The 23,236-nt window shown below is 42.2% G+C and overlaps 1 protein-coding gene across 2 annotated transcripts in view; it reads left to right on the top strand.

Moving 5' to 3' along the window:
* The first annotated feature begins 1,643 nt into the window (after window positions 1–1,643).
* The window catches only part of KCNH1 (potassium voltage-gated channel subfamily H member 1), a 437,701-nt gene continuing 416,108 nt past the window's right edge, over window positions 1,644–23,236 (top strand). The window contains exon 1 of one of the 2 annotated variants that reach the window (XM_025393409.1): window positions 1,644–1,892. In XM_025393409.1, coding sequence (XP_025249194.1) covers window positions 1,814–1,892 — 79 coding nt within the window. In that variant the 5' untranslated portion in view covers window positions 1,644–1,813. The remainder of the gene's footprint in view (window positions 1,893–23,236) is intronic. The other variant, XM_025393400.1, reaches the window with a different exon arrangement.

The following is a 23,236-nucleotide window of genomic DNA, read 5'->3' on the forward strand; positions in this document are numbered from 1 at the left end:
TATGAAGTTTCTTGATGGGTTTTTAATATTGTCATGAAAAATCTTCCCTTGGCATGTTTGTGCGATAACACAACTTTAAAAACCTTATTTAAATGAACTTATTTAAATGAAGTCGATAGGCACCAAACTGGCTCAGCTCAGCACCAAATGCATTTGAGAGTCAAGTTCTCTTCAACCACTGTGTTATCTCATTTGTAATAGAACAAAGAACCACTAGACGGAGCTAGGGTTTAAGAAATCACAGTTCTAGACTGGGTGACAGGCGATGGGTAGAAGGCTATCTTAAGGGAAAAGTGTATCATTACTTTCATTTCAAATCCTATGACAACCTTATTTAACTCTCTGCTAACAGCAATCTGTTTACTTTGTCTCTTCACAAGACGAGACAAAGGGTGATATTCGTAATGGCCCAATTTATTTAGTCACTCCAATAATGACATCTGACCTTGGCAAAGCACTTTACAATTTAGGGTGCTGTCCCCATACATAATCTTGCTTGATCTTCACAGCAACTCTGAGAGATTTCTGGGCAAGAATTAGTTCTTCTGTTTTTGAGATTAATTAACTGAGACAGGATGTCTTTGCAATACATTAGGATATGTCAGGATGGCTAACCCAGACAATTAATTTCCAGGGTCAGTTTTTTTTTTTCCTCTTACATTTTCGTGTTGACTGTTGACTTGGTCTGAAACTAGTAAACTCTCCATTCATTTCCTCTGTGGGACATAGGCTTAGTCTCCCACCACACCGACGGGGGATATATAGTAAAAAGGCAGGTACAGAGTATGTTTGGTCCGAAATCCCCCAAAATAAGTGAACAAACGACTATTGTCTTAGCCCCTGTCCAGAAACCTTGGATGTACGTGGTTCTTCCGTATACTAGGGGTCAGCTGTAAAAACTAACTGTATCCTCTGCACTACAGACTACCCTTCAAGCCAAAGCCACGGTTGCTTAATTAATACTGCCCCTCCCCTGACCATTGGTCCTTAGAGACAAGTCCACCGTTTTTGATGTTTGTCAGGCAGTTTGATATTGATCATACCAAACATCAGGAGCCTGCATTTGTGTCTACGGTAAAAACAACCCAAGACAACTCTTCTGAAGCTGAATCTGCCAGTCACTCTGTAAATCTGCATTATTGCAATACAACTTCATTAATTACTGCTCCAACACTGGCCTAGAATCAAGGTGGGGCAACTTTCACTAGTCAGGCTGACAAATCTTACAGGAAGGCAAGAAGGTGTTCCCAGAGCCTTAGAGTCCCGGGGTCCCTGGCCTGAAACAGAGCAAAGGAAGAGAGTTACATCAGCACGCTCCCCCAAGACTTGTTAGGGGTGAATCCGCCCTGAAAGCTGCTCACAATGCCCTCTCCACCCAACCCAAGGCACATCCTGAACACATTTCCCGGCTGTACCCAGAGGGTGGCGCTGCCGTCCCAGCCTTGGTCCACGGCCGCCCGCCGCTTCCCGGCCTCTGCGGGAACCCCAAAGCTTGGTCTCCCGCAGGCCGGCGGGGGGCACGAGCCCGGTAGGGGGCGCCGCCGGCCTAGGCGCCGCTGCTCCCTCCGCCCACCCGGAGGCGGCTGCAGCGAGCCGAGGCCGGCGCGAGTGCACTGCGAGGCGGGCCGCAGGGAGGGAGGCGCGAAGAGGGCGCGAGGGTAGCAGCCGTAGGGAGCCGCCAGCCCTGCCTGCGGGTCCCTGCGGGGCGCATGGGGCGCTTCGAGCCGGGACTGCGTGCGGGCCCCGAGTCCAGTTTCCTGCTGTCGTAAGAAGCCGCGACAGGACGCCCCCCGGACCCTGAGCTGCTGGGAGAATGACCATGGCTGGGGGCAGGAGGGGACTGGTGGCCCCGCAGAACACGTTTCTGGAGAATATTGTCCGGCGGTCCAATGGTAAGAGGTGCATTCGGATTTCGATTACCCGGGCGTTTTATCCGTGCTTTTATTGCAGAACCTCTCGCCGCTCGGAGCCAGCAGATGCAGCAGAACCCGCGAGCTCTGCTAAGGAGCCGCGGCGCGGGCACCCAGGGCAGCCTCCCCGAGGCAGAGAAAGGTGGGCAGGGCGGGGCGGGGTCTGATGGGTCCCCATCCTAACAGGAGAGCTCTTCTGGGGACGCCTTTTGGGCCTTTCTCGCGCCCTCTCGGTCTCATCTCCAAGGGTGCGTGACAGCTGCTGAGCAAAGTCCTGGGAAAAGTGATGGAAAGCTGGCCGCAGCCGGAGCGGCAGCGCGTGCCCCGTCGGCACTGCCCACCCTTCCGCGAAGGCTCTGGGGCTCCCGGAGGCGCCGGCTCTCCCCAGGGAGAGCAAGCAGTAGAGACGGGCAACTCCTGGTCCCCGTTGCCTCAGAATGGGAGGATGCGGCTGCCTCCACCTTCCATCCCTGCAACTGAAAAGTCCGAGGTGTGGGGAAGTGCTGTCGGCGGCCTGATTCCACCCCTTCACTCCCCCACCCCTTTCCAGGTGAAGTTAAAGCTCACCTTCGAAGTGAGGGGCAGATGGTTCTCCTGGCGTCAGGTGGGAAGTGGAGGGCACAGGTGCAGAGCGGACTAAATGGTCACAGGTACAAACCTGTTATATTTCCTGTCTTCCAAACCCACAACTGTTTTATGCCACCCTTAAGTGTTGCTCACTTATAAATTCCCAATCTCACCAAACCTATAAATAGATCCATTACCCAATACACTGATCATCAGCACTCATCTGTTTCCTTGTGGCATTAAGATCGACGGTAGCATGAAGCCTTGAGAGGCGAGAGTCCTAGGAGCAGGGATGGTAAGGAAGAATTCCAAACGCTTTTGGACTTACAGCGGAGAGACCCCAGCTAAGCACTTGCAGAGCAAAAAGGAGTCCTGGCAGTTGGAAGGCGCAGCGCACGAGCTCATCAAACGCTACGTTGAAAGACAGCCAAGCATAAGATGCTCTTTGCAGACTCCTAGACCCCCCACCCCACCCCTTCCAGAAACAGATGACATTCTTCTACCAGGGGGACATGAGGAGCTAACTTAGGAAATGGGTTTTAATCATGTGTAAATCTCAAGATTTCAGGTGAGATTCTGTTTGGATTTAGTTAGGGATTCAGGGGAAGGGCATGAAAAGTATTATGTTACTAATACTCTTTAATTAAACAGTGATTTAAGTTTATCTTATAATAAAACACATCAACTAGCATAGCAAATAATCATGTATTATTTAAGTACTTTCTTAGAAATGATCATTTCTTCATTGTGTGCCTCCTAAGAGTGTTTCTGGTCAGTCACCTTTGCTTTCAAGGTCTTCCTTATTCAAACTAAGGTGGCTTTTAGGTCAAGGTCACAGTCATTACCTGGGGATGCAAGGGGATGATAATTACTATGTGAACAGCCACAATGAACTGTTTTGCCATAAAAAAAGCTGGAGGTGTTCATGGATTTTTAAATAAAATAACTAAGAGTTACTGTGCTATTATTGCTATTTTTATTGGACTACTAAGGGGTATGGAGACAATCTTGAAAATTTGGTTATCCCATTGTCAGTGACACCAACTTCCTCATAAATATCAATGACAATTCTATTTTTCAGTAAAGAGGCAGTACCCTGTAAGTTAGAGGGGAAACCCCAATGTATACTGTGTATATTTTTGAGTGGAGGGAGCAGGAAGAGAAACTTACATGTAAAAGTCACAAGATGCCTTGGGTTTGTAAGAGAACCTTAAGAATCTTGGAGCTGTGAAGGCAGAATACTGTCTAGTTTAGTAGATCTTATTAGAGCCACTTTCCCTCTGTAAGCATAGAATGTGACTAGAGTAAGTCACTGGGAATATTTTTAGGATGGGCGTTGTCATTTCAACATCAGTTTCAGCAGGTTGATTTCAATGAACCAATCAAACGAATAGCTTCAACAAAAATGAAGCATCTTGGGAGAGTTGGATGAATTTTTAAAATTATTATTTCAGAAGAAATGATTATCATCTTGAAATACGGCACTTAATGTTTAAAAGGTGATCCTTTTTATAATATTTCCTGAACACAAATGGAAGAAAAATGCGAACTCCTGGAAATATCACAATATCTGCGTGCATTATATTATTTTACTGTGGTGGAAAAAGTCTATTTAAAGATATTGATTGTCTCGTTCTAAAATCCATGAGCCCTTTTTTTGGACATTATGGTATTAAAATAGCATTTTACCTTGGAAAAGCAATGTTTTATGATCATTTTATTAGGTGTTTTCTCCCAGTGGTCCTGTGCACTATTAATGTTCCTCTTTTACAGATCAGAAAACTGAGTCCTAGGAATAGTAAGTGGCTTATTCAAAGTGGCAGAGCAAACAATGCCTGAGGCTGGTATTCCTTAGAGGACATATATCATATATCCTTCTCTCAGCATTATTATTGCTTCAGCTTTTATGATTTAGTCTGTGGAACTATTTTTATCATCCTTTAAAAACTTCTCATATGATAATGAACAGTAGTACTGACTTCATTTTGGGTTATTTGAATATCTGATGTCTGGAATGTCATAGAACTGTAGGAAGAGACAGACCTTTATTATTATCTAGTCTGCCTCTCCTTCCCCATCACTGTATAAATAAGGAAACTGATGCAAGAGACTTTCCTCAAATATTTAAGGGCAGAACTGATGAGGCCCCAAACCATTTGAATCCAATGTCATATTCTTTATGGTACACCATGCAAAAACACTTTCCTCGTGTTACCATTATGTTCTCTCAAGAAGCATAATTTCCGAGTGGAGATTAAATAAAATGCTATAACAACAAGAACAACATCCATCTTGGCTAACAGCCACACTACTACATCTCAACAGAATAATAGGGCAAAGGAGAGGCTAATTATATTTCAAGGAAATGCAGTCTGTTCACCTTTGTCAGTGGTTTAGCTGAAGGCAAAGGCGGGGATAATGGGCACTTAACATCTGTGTGCCCCATTATAAAGTACCAAGTCACTTTTCATAGAATATCGCCTTTGATCCTGATAAGCTAGTAGAGGAGGTGCAGTGTCTCCATTTTAGAATTTAAGGAACTAAAATCCTTAAACTAAAACTCACCTAAGAATCCTCAGGTTAAGTGATTTACCTACAGTTAGTAAGAGGCAGAGTTAGGAAAAGGCAATTAGGGACAGATCAGGACTAGCCAGTAGTTGTTACTGGTTTATTCATTCAACAAAGATTTATTGAATGTATTTATGGAACACTGAGGATACAGTGGTAAACAAGAAACCCTCCTTGTGATAGCAAATTACATTCTAGTGAATCTTGGTCCAGGGTTCTTGCCCCTATTTTACAGTGTTGACTGGCTGAAACTGTTTAGGCCTGTCACTGTATTTAAAAAACATTTCTAAGGTGTTTAGTGGTCTTGCTGGTATTAAATCTACTTTAACTTTCTTTGGTACACTTTGAATCCCATTTGAAGGAAAGATTTGATAATTATCTGTTTTTTTATTGCCATAAGTAGGCAGCAGAAATAATTAATACTCCATATTTTATTTGATTTTGCTTATGGTCATGTCAGTGATCATTTTAAATCCTACTGGCTTTGTTGCCACATAGGCAAAACCAGCCCGTTTCTCTTTATATTCATGGATGGAAAGTGTTGTTACAGAATATTTTTTGATAGTTGCTTAAATCTGCAGGCACTTGTTGTCAGAATGTTCGCTGAAGCAAATAGGAGATCTGTCTTAGAAAGGCTGGCAGACCTTAGTGCCAGGAAACTACAAAAATATTACTCTAAATGGTCCCATTCTGGGCAGAACATATGTTTTAGTGTTCGGGAACCTATATCAAACAATTGTAGGTGCCAGTAAGAATCCATGCACACTAGCAGGAGTGAAACACAGCACATTTTAGTACAGATTTATGTACATGTATAATTTACAGATTGCTAAATCAGCTGTGTTTTTGTATAGTGTTAAGTTGGTTCAGGTTGTTGATATAATTAGTTAGCAAACAGGATGAGAGCCACGAGTAATGTTGTGTCTCCTCATAGATGTTTTGAGCCATGGTAATATTTATAAAACAGAAAACTGGTTAAAATCCATTGTGCCTCTAAAAGGGGAAATGGATGGTAATCTGGATTATCACCAGCTCAGCAGAGCTTGTTTTTTCTTGCAAAATATTCTAAGACAGTCTTAAGCCAAGGCTCAGCTATCTTTCTCTGAAAGTGTCAAAACGTTAAATCTATTGGCTGATGTTAGATGGGGGATTGAGAGACTGAAGCCTTGTGATTTAATGTTAAGGAAATAAAGCTTCCAAATTCCATGACTTTTAGGCAACCCATTTATTTTAATAATCTATCTTAAAAGAATAGATGCATTTGAGGAACACTGTGGGTCAATTGAATCCTTGTCTTCATTGTTTCCAATGCCAGCTCTTCATTTATGGTTGGACCTCATTTGGGAGTGGTTCCTTGAGCATTACCTTGAAGCTCTTCAATTCTTCCCTTCCCTTTATTTTTGATTAGTTAATGGCTTGTAAACATTTTAAAATCTACTAGAATATCTGCTTTATACATTTAGGATATTTGGACCATAATTTTCTTGGTTTTTATTTTTTCTGTTTCTCTAAGTGGCCACACCTATAACTGTTGAGAAAGAGAAATAGAATCACAGCATCTTCGTTCTGGGGGACATGCTACACGATTCATTTTCCACTGTTTGCATCCTTTCCAGAACATCCCTCCCGATGGTCCTCCGGCCTGTGCTTGACTAGCTTCAGTGATGGAACCCTCACTTTCTTATGAGGAATATTCTGTTTGTAAGCAAGTATAATTGTGTTTCTTTTTGCCTCCACTCCTTGTTTTTCTCTTCTCTTCTTTCTGCCTCTTCCTCCTCCCTTTGTTGCTGTCATTTGGTCTTACCAAAATCTGTCTTCTTATAGCTACCACTTATTTGCAGTCTGCTCCGTGGAACAAAACTGACAGCCCACTGTTTTTTCCAGCTGCAAACCTTTAAAAAATTTTGATAAGTTTTGTATTGTATTCTTCTCCCCTTTTAATCTTTTTCTTTTTAGTTGTTCAGTACCACCAATAGAAAAGCACACAAAACAATTTTGTACAGCTTAACATATTTCCATAAAGTGATACTGTATGTCATTGCCACCTGTGTCAAGAAATAGGGTCTTGCCATTCCTCTAGAAGCCCTCAAAGCCTTCCTGATCCTAAGACCCTCACTCTTCTCCCAACGGGTGGCGTCTCCTGATTGTATGATGATCACTTTCTTGCTTTTCCTCATAATTTTACCAGTTTGTTTTGCATTCCTAAAAAAACCCCACTATAGTTAATAAACAAATTTTTATTTGTTTTGGAGCTTTATATACATGGGATCATCTAGCATGTATTCTTTTGTCGGGTGGCAATTCCTCCATGTTGTTGCATGTACTGCTTCCTTTTCTCTTCTTTTCTTTTTTCTTTCTTTCTTTCTTTTTTTTTTTTTTTTGTGAGACAGAGTCTCACTTTGTCGCCCAGGCAGTGGCGGGATCTTGGCTCACTGCAACCTCTGCCTTCCAGGTTCAAGCAATTCTCCTGCCTCAGCCTCCTGAGTAGCTGGGATTACAGGCATGCGCCACCACGCCTGGCTAATTTTTGTATTTTTAGTAGATACAAGGTTTCATCATGTTGGTCAGGCTGGTCTTGAACTCCTGACCTTGTGATCCACCCACCTCGGACTTCCAAAGTGCTGGGATTACAGGCATGAGGCACTGCGCCTGGCCTGTTAATGCGTTTTCACTGCTGCATAGTGCTTTATAGTATGACTGTACCACACATTGTATCCATTCTGCCATTGATGGATTGTTTCCACTTTTGTGCTATTAATGCTGCTACAAACATTCTTAGAATATCTTTCGGGACCTGTGGGCCCACATTTCTCTTGAGTATATATCTAAGATGCACATGTTTAACTGCGGTAGATGCTGTCAAACAGTTTTCCAAAGGGTTTATATTAATATAGACTCCCACCAGCAGTGTATGAGCGTTTCCATCACTGCACATCCTTGCCAGCATTTGGTATTTTCTTCTTTTGTCTTTAATAGTGGTGTTGCCCAAACAATCTAGTAACTAATAAAACAGGGTCATTGAGAGTTATGTTAATAGGAGCACATGACCAAAATGAAATGAAAACAAAACTTGTTCTTGCCCTTTGGGAGGCATCAGTATCCACTGTGGGTTGAACTATTCTCTCTGAGGAGCTCCCTCACACATGATTGTAAATGACGTGTGAAAGACTCGTACAGTTAGAATTATGTGCAAAGGGTACATGCAAGTGTGGTGGGTTTTTTTTTTTTTTTTTTTTTGGTGTGTGTGTGTTTAGGAGATTCATTTTCTTAATTTGAGAAGCACTAAACCCTGGGGACAGAGATTATGCAAGAATTAGAGCTGGAAGGGAGAAGGAACTAGGAAGTGAATGATTTATATTTGTTTCACTGAAATGAAAACAAAATGACAGAAGGAAAGGCACAGATTTAGTGGAGGAATCAAAACTCAATGGAAAATTAAAACAAAAAGCAAAGGCTAGCTTATGGTTCAGTTTTATAAGCACGGTGGACTTCCTATGTGCCCAATACTGTGCTAACAAGTAGGAATACCAAAATGAGTACAGCTTTTGTGATGCTGGGTCTAACAGAGGAATCTATGACGGAGGCCAACATGCTTTGTAAACCTCTCCAAAGATTTAAGGGATGTTATAAGGATTCAACACTTACTACATATTTTTCCCTTATAAACACCTCACCCAAAATTATTCTTAGATTTTATAGCTATTTATTTTTTGTGAGGTTGGGTGTGGGATGACCAGATCCCGTAAGTGAATTAAAAGAAGATTGCAGAATGTGTGACATTTTGTTCTGATGCGGTTGAGATTTTTTTAAACAAACCTTATTCCTCTGGGATATCCCACTGCTCTGTCTTCTTTGGCATGCTGTCTTGAGTTGCTCATCCATTGGTGTGAGTTTTTAGTACATCCTAGGTGCTGGAATTTGTTTGATGCTCTGGCTGTTCTCTAGGCAAGTGCAGTCTTTTTTTTTTTTTTTTTTTTTTAAGATATTATAGGATCTCACTCTGTCACCCAGGCTGGATTGGAGTGGTGCAATGTCAGCTCACTACAGCCTCTGCCTCACAGGCTCAAGCAATCCTCCTATCCTCCCACCTCAGCCTCCTGAGTAGCTGGGACTACAGGCATGTGTCACCACACCCATCTTTTTTTTTTTTTTTTTTTTTTTTTTGAGACAGAGTCTCTCTCTGTTGCCCAGGCTGGAATACAGTGGTGCAATCTCGGCTCACTGCAAGCTCCACCTCCCGGGTTCACACCATTCTCCTGCCTCAGCCTCCCTAGTAGCTGCGACTACAGGAGCCTGCCGCCATGCCCGGCTAATTTTTTGTATTTTTAGTAGAGATGGGGTTTCACCGTGTTAGCCAGGATGGTCTCGATCTCATGACCTCGTGATCCGCCCACCTTGGCCTCCCAAAGTGCTGGGATTACAGGTGTGAGCCACTGTGCCTGGTCCCACACCCAGCTAATTTTTATATTTTTTGTAGAGATGGGGTTTTGCCATGTTGTCCGGGGGATTCTCGAACTCCTGGGCTCAAGCGACCCACCTGCCTCAGCTTCCCAAAGTGCTGGGATTACAGGTGTCAGCCACTGCGCCCTGCTGCAAGTGTGGTCTTGCTGAACAGATCACAGTCTGGCCAACTTCAGCATCTCCTTTGATTCTCACAGTTTCTGCTCTAACAGTGAAACACTCCTGTTAATGACAAAACCACTTAAAATTCTCCTGATTAGGTATTACAGAGTTACGCCAATAGTCAATTTTGCTTACTCATACTGATTGTTCATTATGTAAATTAAAATGACAACTCTTATGATCAGTCCTATGTTGCATAAAACTGATGTTCTGAAATTAACTGAGTCAATGCTATAATTATTAATGTAATTATTAATTGAGAGTGACTAAAAGCCATCATTTCCCATAGCCTTTTAAAGGTTCTGCAATCACAACAGGTGCTTCTGTAAGGAAGAGAAATGGCCTTCCGTCTCCTTTTTCTTCCCTTAAAGCAATGATTTAGACACCCTCCACTGGCATTCTCAGAGTGCTGGAGTCAGCATTTGAAAGATGATACTGTATTGGCAAATTTTACTGATATTTATCTATGGCTTAACTTTGATTTGTATTAAGAGTGAAGTTGGAAAATACATCTTAGACTAGAACTTCAGGGCCATGCAAAGAAAATGGAGTTAATTTGAGTGATAAGACTATATTTATTTCCATTAAATTGATATTTAAGTTTTTATTTTATTTGCTTTCTTTTCCTCTCGGCATTATCAGGACTGAATATATTAGACTTCTATGCTGTCATCATTAAGGCTGTGCTTGAAGCCTCTGTGTGGGCCAAGGTACTGAATAGTTTCTGTTTGCCTCCCTAGAACCACATTCTTCTTTACCAGCCTGTCTCTTGTTGGAGGTTGGGAGGCTGACCTGTATAGAGTACACCTGTAGCCTTCCTTGCTTTTTGGCTTTTGGCTGCCTTCAGCTTGTGGGGTACATCACATGAAATGGGAAGCAAGAGAGAGGTTGTAGTCCTTATTCTCCTTGTTCTCTCCCGTGAGGTCATCTTAGCCTAGCTGTTTTCCCCTGATTAAAGCTTACCGTCTCTAGCTTGCTCTCTTTGGGTTTGGGTAGGGTTGGAGACTTAAAGCTTCTAGCTGTTACTAATGTCTTGGAGTGTTCCTCAGTGGAGTGCTGGAGCAGGCTGCAACTGGCTGGTTCTACCTCTTAAGATGTGATTATGTGCATCTCTTCCTTATTCTTGGTTCAGGGACTTCGCTTTGGAAGCTTGAAAACTGCTTATACCAAGGCGTAAGGTATTTACACATTAGAAATTGGCCAATGTTATAAATCGGGACTCTTCTTCCCAGAGTCAGCTTGCTAACACACTACTGCCTGTACCTCTCCCACACCTTTGTAAATAGTTCCTTTATTAAACATTCCTCAAATTACCCATTGAGTATGTCATATTTTGCTGCCAAGACCCTGACTGAGAAAGCCAATTACTTGTTCTTTGGATAAAGTGGTTTCTTTCTATTTTTTTTTTTTTTTTTTTTTGAGACGGATTCAGTCTTGCTTTGTCACCAGGCTGGAGTGCAGTGGCACAATCTCGGCTCACTGAAACCTCCGCCTCCCGAGTTCAAGCAATTCCCCTGGCTTAGCCTCCTGAGCAGCTGGCACTACAGGTGCTCACCACCATGCCCAGCTAATTTTTCGTATTTTAGTAGAGATGGGGTTTCATTGTGTTGGCCAGGATGGTCTTGATCTTCTGACCTTGTGATCCGCCCGCCTTGGCCTCCCAAAGTGCTGGGATTACAGGCATGAACCAAAAGTGGTTTCTTAACATTTTGTGCAGACCATTCAGTCATGGCGGTGAATTTGGTGAGGGGATGTGCACTTAGGTACTCCTTTCAACACACAAAAACACCTGTGTTCTGCCTGAAGAAGGCAGTATGTGCCTGCCCTTGCTTTTCAGTTTAGTGAGTTGGTCACCTACAAGCTTGATAGAATACTTTCACGTCCCATTTCCATCTTTTTTCATCATTCAAGAATGAGGAAATAAGTGTGTATACTGCATTCGCCATTTTGAAATGATAGCTGATACTTTTTAAAGAAAAAAGGGCTCCTAAATTCTAGTAACTCTCATGTCAGATGAAATTCTCCTTTACGCTTTCCCACCTGGCTGGAGCACTCCAGGACTGTGCTCCAGCCTGACTTCATTGAGTGGCCGCTTTCCTCCGTCTTTTCTTCATTTAAAATGTCTCCTCCCCTCCATCTTCCCAATGCGTACCTCTCACGTGTCTCTAGTAACACCGTATCTCCAGTTTCCTGGCTTTCTTCTTCTCTTTTTGTATCTCTCTTTGGCCTTTGGTCTTCTTCTCTCCCCTCAGTCTCTCATGTCCTCTCCTCTCCTGGTCTTTCACTCCCGCGGCTCACTCTCTTGGTCTTGCTATTATTGGTCTCTTGCTCTCCGCTCATGCTTTTGTACTCCGTGGGCCTGGCCTCTGCCCCATGCCCTATGTCCCTTCATTCCCTCGCTGTCTCCTCTCCTTTCTCCATCTGTCTATCTTCCTGCCTGTCTCTGCCACTGTCTACCTTTAATCTGTGTCACCTTCTGTCACCATCTACCATCTGTCTTCATCACTGTCTCTGTTTTTGCTGTCTCTGCCACTGTCCACGTCTCTTTGCTGTCTGTCTCTGCCTCCATCTATCCATCTCTGCCCATCTGCCTGTCTTTCTGTCTGTCCAGTTCTCCCTTCAAATGGCCTCATATATGCTCCCCTGTGTATCTGAGCTCCTGTTTCTCTCTCGAAACCACTTTTCTCCATTTACTCACCAGCTTGCATGTGGTCAAAGATACATGCTCAGCTCTACGGATCTCTCAGCTTTAGTTGTCTGAGTTTTGTTCTGGGGAGAGAATCTCATTGGTCCAGCCCTGACTATTGGTTGTTTGGCCAGTGGTCCACTCCAGGCCTAGTTTTCTGTGACTGGGGCCTGGGTGGAGGGGGTAGGACATGGAATTTTGTGATATGTAGAGTGGGGCAGATAAAGCCAGATAGGGAAACTGGGCATTGCTTAAAAATGGACAAGCGTGTCCCCTACACTCCTGCCATGCCTGGGACAGAGTAGTTACTCAAATATTTGTTGTATTAAACAGAGAGCTGCTTTGAGATTCCTCCCATTCACTCTGGTGCTATACCCTGTCCAAGTCTTTTTTTTTTAAAAAAAAATTTTTTTTTTTCTTTATTTCTTCTAAAAAAAAAAAAAAACGGGATACATATGCGGAACGTGCAGGTTTGTTACCTATGTATACATGTGCCATGGTGGTTTGCTGCACCTATCGACCCATTCTCTAAGCTCCCTCCCCTCTACTCCCACCCCCAACAGGACCTGGCATATGTTGTTCCCCTCTCTGTGTCCATGTGTTCTCATTGTTCAACTCCCACTTATGAGTGAGAACATGCAGTGTTTGGTTTTCTGTCCCCAGGTTAGTTTGCTGAGGATGATGGCTTCCAGCTTCATTCATGTCCCTGCAAAGGACATGATCTCATTCCTTTTTATGGCTGGATAGTATTCCATGGTGTATATGTACCACATTTTCTTTATCCAGTCTATCATTGATGGGCATTTTGGTTGGTTCCATGTCTTTGCTATTGTAAATAGTGCTGCAATAAATATGCATGTGCATGTGTCTTTATAGTACAATGATTTATATTTCTTTGGGTATATACCCAGTAATGGGATTGCTGGGTCAAATAGTATTTCTGGTTCTAGATCCTTGAGGAATCGCCACACTGTCTTCCACAATGGTTGAACTAGTTTACATTCCCACCAACAGTGTAAAAGCGTTCCTGTTTCTCCACAGCCTGGCCAGCATCTATTGTTTCCTGAATAACCATCATTCTGACTGATATGAGATGGTATCTCATTGTGGTTTTGATTTGCATTTCTCTGATGATCGGTGATGTTGAGCTTTTTTCATATGTTTGTTGACTACATAAATGTCTTATTTTGAGAAGTGTCTGTTCATATTCTTTGTCCACTTTTTGATGGGGTTGTTTGTTTTTCCCTTGTAAATATGTTTAATTTCCTTGTAAATTCTGGATATTAGACCTTTGTCAGATGAGTAGATTGCAAAAACTTTCTCCCATTCTGTAGGCTGTCTGTTCACTCTGATGATAGTTTCTTTTGCTGTGCAGAAGCTCTTTAGTTTAATTAGATCCCATTTGTCAATTTTGGCTTTTGTTGCAATTGCTTTTGGCATTTTTGTCATGAAGTCTTTGCCCATGCCCATGTCCTGAATGGTATTACTTAGGTTTTCTTCTAGAGTTTTTATGGTTTTGGGTTTTACGTTTAAGTCTTTAATCTATCTTGAGTTAATTTTTATATAAGGTGTAAGGAAGGGGTCTGATTTCAGTTTTCTGCATATGGCTAGCCAGTTTTCCTAGCACCATTTACTGAATAGGAGATCCTTTCCTCATTGCTTGTTTTTGTCAGGTTTGTCAAAGAGCAGATGGTTGTAGATGTGTGGTTTTATTTCTGAGGTCTCTGTTCTGCTCCATTGGTCTGTATGTCTGTTTTGGTACCAGTACCTTGCTGTTTTGGTTATTATAGCCTTATAGTGTAGTTTGAAGTCAGGTAGTGTGATGCCGCTAGTTTTGTTCTTTTTGCTTAGCATTGTCTTGGCTATATGGGGTCTTCTTTGATTCTATATGAAATTTAAAATAGTGTTTTCTAATTCCGTGAATAATGTCAATGGTATTTTGATGGGAATAGCATTGAATCTATAAATTACTTTGGGCAGTATGGCCATTTTCATGATGTTGATTCTTGCTATCCATGAGGATGGAATTTTTTTCCGTTTGTTTGTGTCCTCTCTTACTTCCCTGAGCAGTGGTTTGTAGTTCTCCTTAAAGAGGTCCTTCATATCCCTTGTTAGCTGTATTCCTAGGTATTTTATTCTCTTTGCAGTGATTGTGAATGGGAGTTCATTCATGATTTGGCTTTCTGCTTGCCTATTGTTGGTGTAAAGGAATGCTTGTGATTTTTGCACATTGATTTTGTATCCTGAGACTTTGCTTAAGTTGTTAATCAGTTCAAGAAATTTTTGGGCTGATGTGATGGTGTTTTCTAAATATAAAATCATGTCATCTGCAAACAGAGACAACTTGACTTCCTTAAAATAACACAGGAGACAAATGTAAAGCCAACTTACCAAAAAAAAAAAAAACCCTTTTTCTAGCATTCATTAATATTTTTATGTTGCTTACTTTGAGTCGTCACTTTTTTTGAGTTCTGAGAGTGAATGTTTTTGTGTTATTCGATTATGGTCTAAGACTTTTTGTTCAAATTGTCTATAATATATACAGATGTGCATTAAGAAATTATTAAGACTGTAAAAATGAGAATAAAATCTATTGAATTAGGCCAGGCACGGTGGCTCACACCTGTAATCCCAGCATTTTGGGAGGCTGAGGCAGTTGGATCAGCTGAGGTCAGGAGTTCGAGACCAGCCTGGCCAACATGGTGAAATCCTGTCTCTACTAAAAATACAAAAGTTAGCTGGGCATGGTGGCACACACCTGGAATTCTAGCTAGTCAGGAGGCTGAGGCAGGAGAATTGCTTGAACCCAGGAGACAGAGGTTGCAGTGAGCCAGGATTGTGCCATCGCACTCTATCCTGGGTGACAAGAGCAAAACTGTCTCAAAATATATATATATATATATGTGTATATATATATAGAATCAATCATTAAATAGATTGATTAATCTATTGAAACACTTTTAAACAATTGATTACACAAATATTTCTTAGCAGTAATTCAAGATATCACTGATCTCTTATTTTTTTTTTTTTTTGAGACGGAGTCTCGCTCTGTAGCCCAGGCTGGAGTGCAGTGGCCGGATCTCAGCTCACTGCAAGCTCCGCCTCCCGGGTTCCCGCCGTTCTCCGGCCTCAGCCTCCCGAGTAGCTGGGACTACAGGCGCCCGCCACCTCGCCCGGCTAGTTTTTTGTATTTCTTAGTAGAGACGGGGTTTCACCGTGTTAGCCAGGATGGTCTCGATCTCCTGACCTCGTGATCCGCCCGTCTCGGCCTCCCAAAGTGCTAGGATTACAGGCTTGAGCCACCGCGCCCGGCGATCTCTTATTTCTTAAGTCAAATATCATTCAGTAATAAAAGTCTCTATATTTCAACACATTTTCATTCTCTTCCATACTTCTTGTGAAACTGGTTCATCTGTTTTTATTGTTTTAAAATTAATTTGATGCTGAATGAAGATGGAGGTCATGCTTTTGATATCATGTACTTAGGGGTAACTACCCAATAAATGAAGTATTTGAGTTTGCTTTTGAAATTGAAATCTCTCTCTCCATTGTAATTTACTGACTTAATAAAAAATGTATTTCTGTAGGATATTAAAATCAGAGAAAGCAAATAACTATTGAATCTCTTGAGAGTTCAGTTTGTTTTGTGCAAAGATTAGGCTTTTGACAATTTAGAAGAGTCATTTTCATGAGACTTTATTGTTGAAAATCACAATAGAGCCACAAGATGACTTTTGCTGATGTTAAGATTTTAGATGTTTTATTTGGGTATATCATACTGATTTAATTTCTTGTTTCTCATTCCATCTTCTCCATTCTCCTAAATAACCTTGATCTGTCTTTTTTTTTTTTTAAGTAATTTCTGGTATGGATTTTATTTAGGTTCAGGTAAATCAAACTATTGTTTTCTGGTCTTTATATAGTAAAAATACATAGCACTTATTCTCATTTATCTCAATCATTATCTTTCAATTCTTTATTCTAAAAGAAAGAAAGTATATTTTTACTCAAACCTGCTTTTTTTTTTTTTTTTTTTTTTTTGAGATGGAGTCTCGCTCTGTCGCCCAGGCTGGAGTGCAGTGGCATGATCTCGGTTCACTGCAAGCTCCACCTCCTGGGTTCACGCCATTCTCCTGCCTCAGCCTCCCGAGTAGCTGGAACTACAGGCACCTGCCACCACGCCTGCCTAATTTTTTGTATTTTTAATGGAGATGGGGTTTCACCATGGTCTCAATCTTCTGACCTCATGATCCGCCCGCCTTGGCCTCCCAAAGTGCTGGGCATGAGCCACCGCACCCGGCCTCAAACTTCCTTTTTGTAGGAGTACTGATATCCTTAGAAATCTGTAATTCTAATTCTAAAATGTCAGGAAGACATGTGCTTTTCTGACTAAAATATCTCAAGTTATTAGAAGTGTATTGTGAAATATTTACTGTAGCCCTCCAAATAACCAGTGTTGGCAGGGAACAGTACACTTGTGTGCACTGCTTGCTGAATGTAGCTTTTATCTGCGTAACTGCCAAACTGAGTCACTTTTCTAAGTCATTGCTTTAGTTAGTTTTTCCTTTGTTATTTGTGGTAATTGTGATGAAAAGCGATTTTTAATAATTTATCTTGAGAATATGTCTGTGTTATGCTTTATGGGCAAATGGCAGGCTTGGAATGATTTTGACACTTCTGACTACTGCAGTGTAGTTTGGCTCATGCCTCATCAGTTGGAGAAACTTTACACAGTAAGGGGAGGAGGGGAGTCTTTTAAATTTTTAGAGAATGTTTGTTTTATGCTATGAACCAGAGGAAAACTGTGTGGGCTGAGGAAGGTTGAATTTAGGAAACCTTACACTTAATTGCACACACTCTTGCAGCTATAGACCCTTAGGGGGTAAAAAGGAATCAGAAGTCGGCAGTAGAATCTGGCTAATTTGCATCAAAGACCTGGGATGCAGGGGAACTTTCAGATGAGAGCCAATGAATAAATCATGTCAAGGGCAGCCAGGTTGAACCTACATATTTTACTGAACAATGTAGGAAGGACTTGATAAGTTCAGAAAATACAAATTTGGAGGCAGGTTTAATGCTTCAGAATGGGCTATTGGCTGATTGGAAGTTACACATTCTACTTGTAAAAGATACATATGTACATATACGTGTGTGTGTGTATGTGTGTGCATCAATAGTTTGTTTTCGAAGACACATTTAGGCATTTTCCCTATATATAAATGGACCCACCAATATGTAATTTATTTCTACTGTTGAATCATTTGACAACATGGTACATTTTAATATTAATACTGCACATCACATCATATCCCAAATCCAAACAATTCCACTGAGCAAAAGCCTGATACAACATGGTTCACCTGGAATAAGGGTATTAAGTTTAGAGGGTGTTTCTGCTGTTTTTGAAGTGATCCAGGCTGCACAGAGTCCAGCATTTAGAGAAGTGATATTTCATGGTGATGACTGGTTTGATTACTCCAAATGGATGCATGGATTGCAGGTTGCGGGGCATCATCTGATTTGTTCTTTGTTATGCATCTGATTACTTAGAGAGTCGTATTTTATTGCTGCCACAAGCATGGAGATTTAGTTGACCCTGTCCCCCAACAGATCTATAGAGCTGAAGTGACTTACCTACAGCTCATTAGGGACAACACTGTGACTAGAATTAAACTTGTTGTCATCCCCTTTCTTCTCACAAATTGTGCCCTGGGAAGCCTAGGGATTGCTGGAGAAGGGGAAGAGTAGATTACTAGAGTGTCTTTTACCCCTCATTCTTCTATTGGTTTTCATTGTTGACTAGATTTCCTCGGTTCTTCTCCATGTAATCTCAGGACCTCTTTCTCTCTAGGTTGGCTCTGGTTGCACGGTCTCCTTATGGCCTCTCCTGTAGCATGGCCGAACTTCTTACATGGAAGCTCAGGGCTCCCAAGAGCACGCAGCAGAAGTCACCAGATCTTAAGGCTTACGCCTGCAGTGGGCACAGCACCAACTCTACTGCATTCTGTTGGTTGAAGCAAATCATAGGCCCGCCCAGATACAAGTGGGAGAGAACTACACAAGGCATGAATGCAAGGAGGCAGGGCTTATTGGGGGCTACCAATATAATCTTAACTGGTTATAATGAGGCTTTGACTGTACTACCTAATATAGAGTAGGGGACCTGAGATGTGTAAGGGTCTGGTCTTTTCCACACACATAAAAAAGAAGGACAGTGAAAAGGACTTACACAGCATCAGCAGTGTTGTAAAAGTGGCCGTATTTCCTCTTCCTCTGGAGGTATTCATAAAGGGTCTCACCAGTGTGATTCAGCAGTTCTAGGAGTCAGGAACATGGGTGACCTCTTAATACCCTTGGAATCTTGGGGGTTTGATGCTTATTAATGTGTTGGAGCCCATTTTACTCTCATTCTCTTCAGATTTTTACTCAATTGAAGACTGTCTGAAGGAGCCAAATGAGGGTCAAAATACAGAATCAGCTCTATTACTATTATTGGATTAGAGAAGATAGTGGTGCCATTTGTCTCCCTTCTCAAGCTTATACCCTGGCTTCTAGACCATGAGTTACTGACCTACTCCTAGGCTAAGAAGCTGAAGTTAAGCCCAGGTCTGGCAGGGCCTGTCACAAGTATTATAGATTCTGAGTGCCATAAGGAGACAAGTAGCCCAAACCCTCTCTTTCCCCACCAGGCTGGGGCATAGGCAAGTATGAGAGGCCAAGACAGAGTGATTCCTCTTGCTCTTGAGGTAGCTACCGACAGTTTGGTCAGTCTGATTATGAAGGTGTAAGTGGTGGGGATGAAAAGGGGGACAAAAGTATTCACCCCAATACTTCTATCTAGGGGTGGGTGGACACTCCTTTCTCTCAGTGGAAACCCCAGGAGTGGAAAGGTAAGTGTTGCCCGCATAAAAAGTCTTTATCAAAATAGAGCTTTGAAAGGGTGCTCAATCCTCCCAAACTCAGAGTACCATTGGGCCTGTGAGGGCATTGAACATTTGCAAGCTGTGGCTCTGCTGATTCCATTAAAGACTATTGCAGAAGTGGTATTGTTAAGAGCCTCCGCTTTGGTGTTTGTGGTAGTTAATTTTATCAGTGGGCCATGGGGTGCCCAGATATTTAATCAAACATTATTCTCAGTGTTTCTGAGAGGGTGTTTTTGAATGAGTTTAGCATTCCATACAAATTTTAGGATATTTTTTCTATTTATGTGAAAAATGTCATTGATTCGTTTGTTTTTATAGAGACAGGGTCTTGTTGTCTTGCCCAGGCTCGATTGCAGTGGCATGCTCATAGCTCGCTGCAGCCTTGACTTCTTTTGCTCAAGTGATCCTCCCACCTCAGCCTCCCGAGTTGCTGGGACTATGGGCACATGTCATTGTGCCTGGCTAATTTTTAAAAAGTTTTTATTGGAGACAAGAGCTGACTGTGGTGCCCAGGCTGGTCTCAAACTCCTGAGCTCCAGCAATTCTCCCACCTTGGCCTCTTCAAGTGTTGGGATTGCAGGTGTGAGCCACCATGCCTGGCTGAAATGTCCTTGGAATTCTGACAGGGATTGCATTTAATCTGTAGATCACTTTGGGTAGTGTATTAGGGTTGTTCTCTAGGGGGACAGGACTAATAGGATGTGTGTGTATGTGTGTGTGTGTGTGTGTGTGTGTGTGTGTGTGTATAAAGGCAGGTTTATATACATATTAATATTAACTGATATAAGTATTAACTTACACAATCACAAGGTCCCACAATAGGCTGTCCGCAAGCTGAGGAGCAAGGAGAGCCAGTCCGAGTCCCAAAACTGAAGAACTTGGACACCGATGTTCAAGGGCAGGAAGCATCCAGCACAGGAGAAAGATGTAGTCCGGAAGACTAGACTAGTCTTGCCTTTTCACGTTTTTCTGCCTGCTTTATATTTGCTGGAAGCTGGTTAGATGGTGCCCACCAGATTAAGGGTGGGTCTGCCTTCCTCAGCCCACTGACTCAAATGTTAATCTCCTTTGGCAACACCCACACAGACACACCAAGGATTAATGCTTTGTATCATTAAATCCACTCAATTTGACACTCACTATTAACCATCACAGGTAGTCTGAACATGTTAACAATATTAATTCTGGCTAGGTGCAGTGACTCATGCCTGTAATCCCAGCACTTTGGGAGGCCAAGGCAGGTGGATCACTTGAAGTCAGGAGTTCGAGACCTGCCTCACCAACATGGTGAATCCCCGTCTCTACTAAAAATACAAAAATCAGCTGCTCATGGTGGTGTGTGCCTGTAGTCCCAGCTACTCAGGAGGCTGAGGCAGGAGAATTGCTTGAATCTGGGAGGTGGAGGTTGAACCTGGGATGCAGAGGTTGCAGTGAGCTGAGATTGCACCACTGCACTCCAGCCTGGGCGACAGAACAAGACCCTGTCTCAAAAAAAAAAAAAAAACCACAAAAAACCCAACTCCCACTCCTCCTACACACAAAAGAATTATTAATTCTTCCAGTACATGAACATGGGATATATTTCCATTTATTTATGTAGGAGATTATATATTATTTGATATTTTATTCAAGCAATGGGTTACTTTGCTAATTAAGTTTTGCTTAGCTTAAAATTAGGTTTCTGTTTACTGAGTGCGAAAAATAGTAAATAATCCCAGAGTCATTGATGTTTGGACGTAGAATGCCCATCTGTGCATTTGGCTAGAAACTCTGTGTCGCTTCACTTTAGCTCTCTTATTTGGCATTCTCAACCATGGGGAATACGGCCAACCACCTGGAGGAATTCAGAAGCCTTGGCTAAGCGAAGTTGCTGTCATAGTGTCCTCGTACTGGAATTTATGTACTTTATTCAGGAGATTCCCATTTTCTGAGCCTATTTATTCTTATGGCAGACATACTTCTAGAGGCATCCTGGCAAATTCACTCAGACATACATACATAGGCTTATTTCTTTATTTTATTGAACGGATCTAATCTTCCCCTTTGCTATTCCCTCCCATCTTACTGAATAGCAAAGGGAATGTGGTTGAGGGGACTCTAAAGTGGTATCTCTAGCTCTTCTGGTTTAAATAGTCTTTTGGGTACCTCAGTCTCTTCTGGACTCAGATTCCACTTCTACTCACCTCATTGCTTCTAAGATGGTGTGTGGGGTGGAAACAAGTGGCACTTGCATAGCCTCTGGAGCCTCAGAGCCCTGGATGCAGAGCCCTAGTTTTCCCCTCTTGTTCCTTGAGTCTCTGGCAATGGTCCCTGCTCTGCTGGTCACTGGGTGCGCAGCTGATATGTGGGGCTCCAGTCCACAGCTGGCAAACTTACATTCCACTCTCTTGGATGGAATAAAACTTGGTATCTCTGCCCCAATCCAACACACATATTCTCTCTCTCTCTCTCTCTCTCTCTCTCTGTGTGTGTGTGTGTGTGTGTGAGAGAGAGAGAGAGAGAGAGAGAGAAAGAGAGACTTGATCTAATGTAGGCTATTCCTGGCCTCCAGCTCACATCTGATATTTGCCTGACTCACTGTCCTCCCCCAAACACCCCCACCCACCCCATTTGATCCTAGGATTGGGTAGGTTAACATACAGCCCTTGGCTATAAGGTCAGCTCACTCCACTGTGATAATCATCTGCTTATTCAACTTCAGCAGCCACGGGCAGTTGGGGACTTCTGGATTCTTTCCAGACTCCATGGGAACTGAGGGAGGCTCAGGACTGCTAACATGGCCAAGTTTCCTGTGCAGCTGCTTTGGGTCACCCAGTGTGGTGTTCCTCCTCACCCCTGAGTGTCAAATGGGGAGCCAGGTACAAAGTTTACCCTCTTCTCTCCTGTTCCTTCTCCTCTTCTACTGTGTGGAAGCAGGACTGTTACAGAAATTGGCCAGCATGCTAGGTTTTAAGAAGTAAAAGATGGTAGTCTTCAAGTGAGGGAAGAGACAAAACATTGAAAAGACAGGAGAACCCAAGCATTCAGCACTGGAACAATGACTTCTACTCACATCAAAATTTCCAGAGGGCATCATTGTATACCAGAAGCAGAATAACAATATATGACTACAATAACAGTATTCATAGAAATGGTCTGATTTTAGCACCTAATGGCATAAGGAGACTATGTAATATAATGATTAAAAGCATAAATTTTGAAGTCACACAGACCTAGGTTCAAATCCCAACTTTACTCTGGTATCAATGGTGATTGTGCATCCTCAGAGACCCCGTTTCCTCATGAGTAAAATGATGCAATCCCTGAGACTTCCTTCAGTAAAGTAATATCACTTCACAAAGATTTATGTAAAGGTTGAAAAATACCATGATATATGGTAAAGTACTTAAAACAGTACCTGGTACAGAGTAATCATCAATAAATGGTGCCCATTATTATTAATACCTAAAATCTCACTTCTGTGGAATCCCTTAGTTCCTGATGATATTTGTGGTGTTATGGCATTTGTATGGGTAGCCCCTAACTTATAAACAGATTGTGTTCTGGAAGGTAATTTACAGGTCAATTATTTGTGGTTTAGAATAGAAGGGAAAGTACGTGCTAGGAACGGGGCAGGGAGGGGGGAAGAATTTCTATACTGTTGGAGGCAAACGGCTGTGTGGCTGGGACTAGAAATGTTTCTTCCATTCTCTCTGACTCCTTGGGTAAAGAGGGAATTCCTAGACCTTCTATCATGGAGTGACAAGGGAATCTTGCTCCCTAGAGCTATAATTGCTTGCTTGGGTTAGCAGTGAGAGGAAACTATTTTGGAATTTTAAATTCTATGGTGAGAATCTTCTGAGTGGGTGATAGGCTGATGATTCGATTCCTAATGCACTTCCTATTTTTTTGTTTCCCTTACTAAAGTCAGAGAGGATGCTAGTGGGCTTGTTTTTCTTTTTTTTTTCTTCTTATTA

The sequence above is a fragment of the Theropithecus gelada genome, chromosome 1 (genome assembly GCF_003255815.1).
Source record: "Theropithecus gelada isolate Dixy chromosome 1, Tgel_1.0, whole genome shotgun sequence".
Taxonomy (NCBI): Eukaryota; Metazoa; Chordata; class Mammalia; order Primates; family Cercopithecidae; genus Theropithecus; species Theropithecus gelada.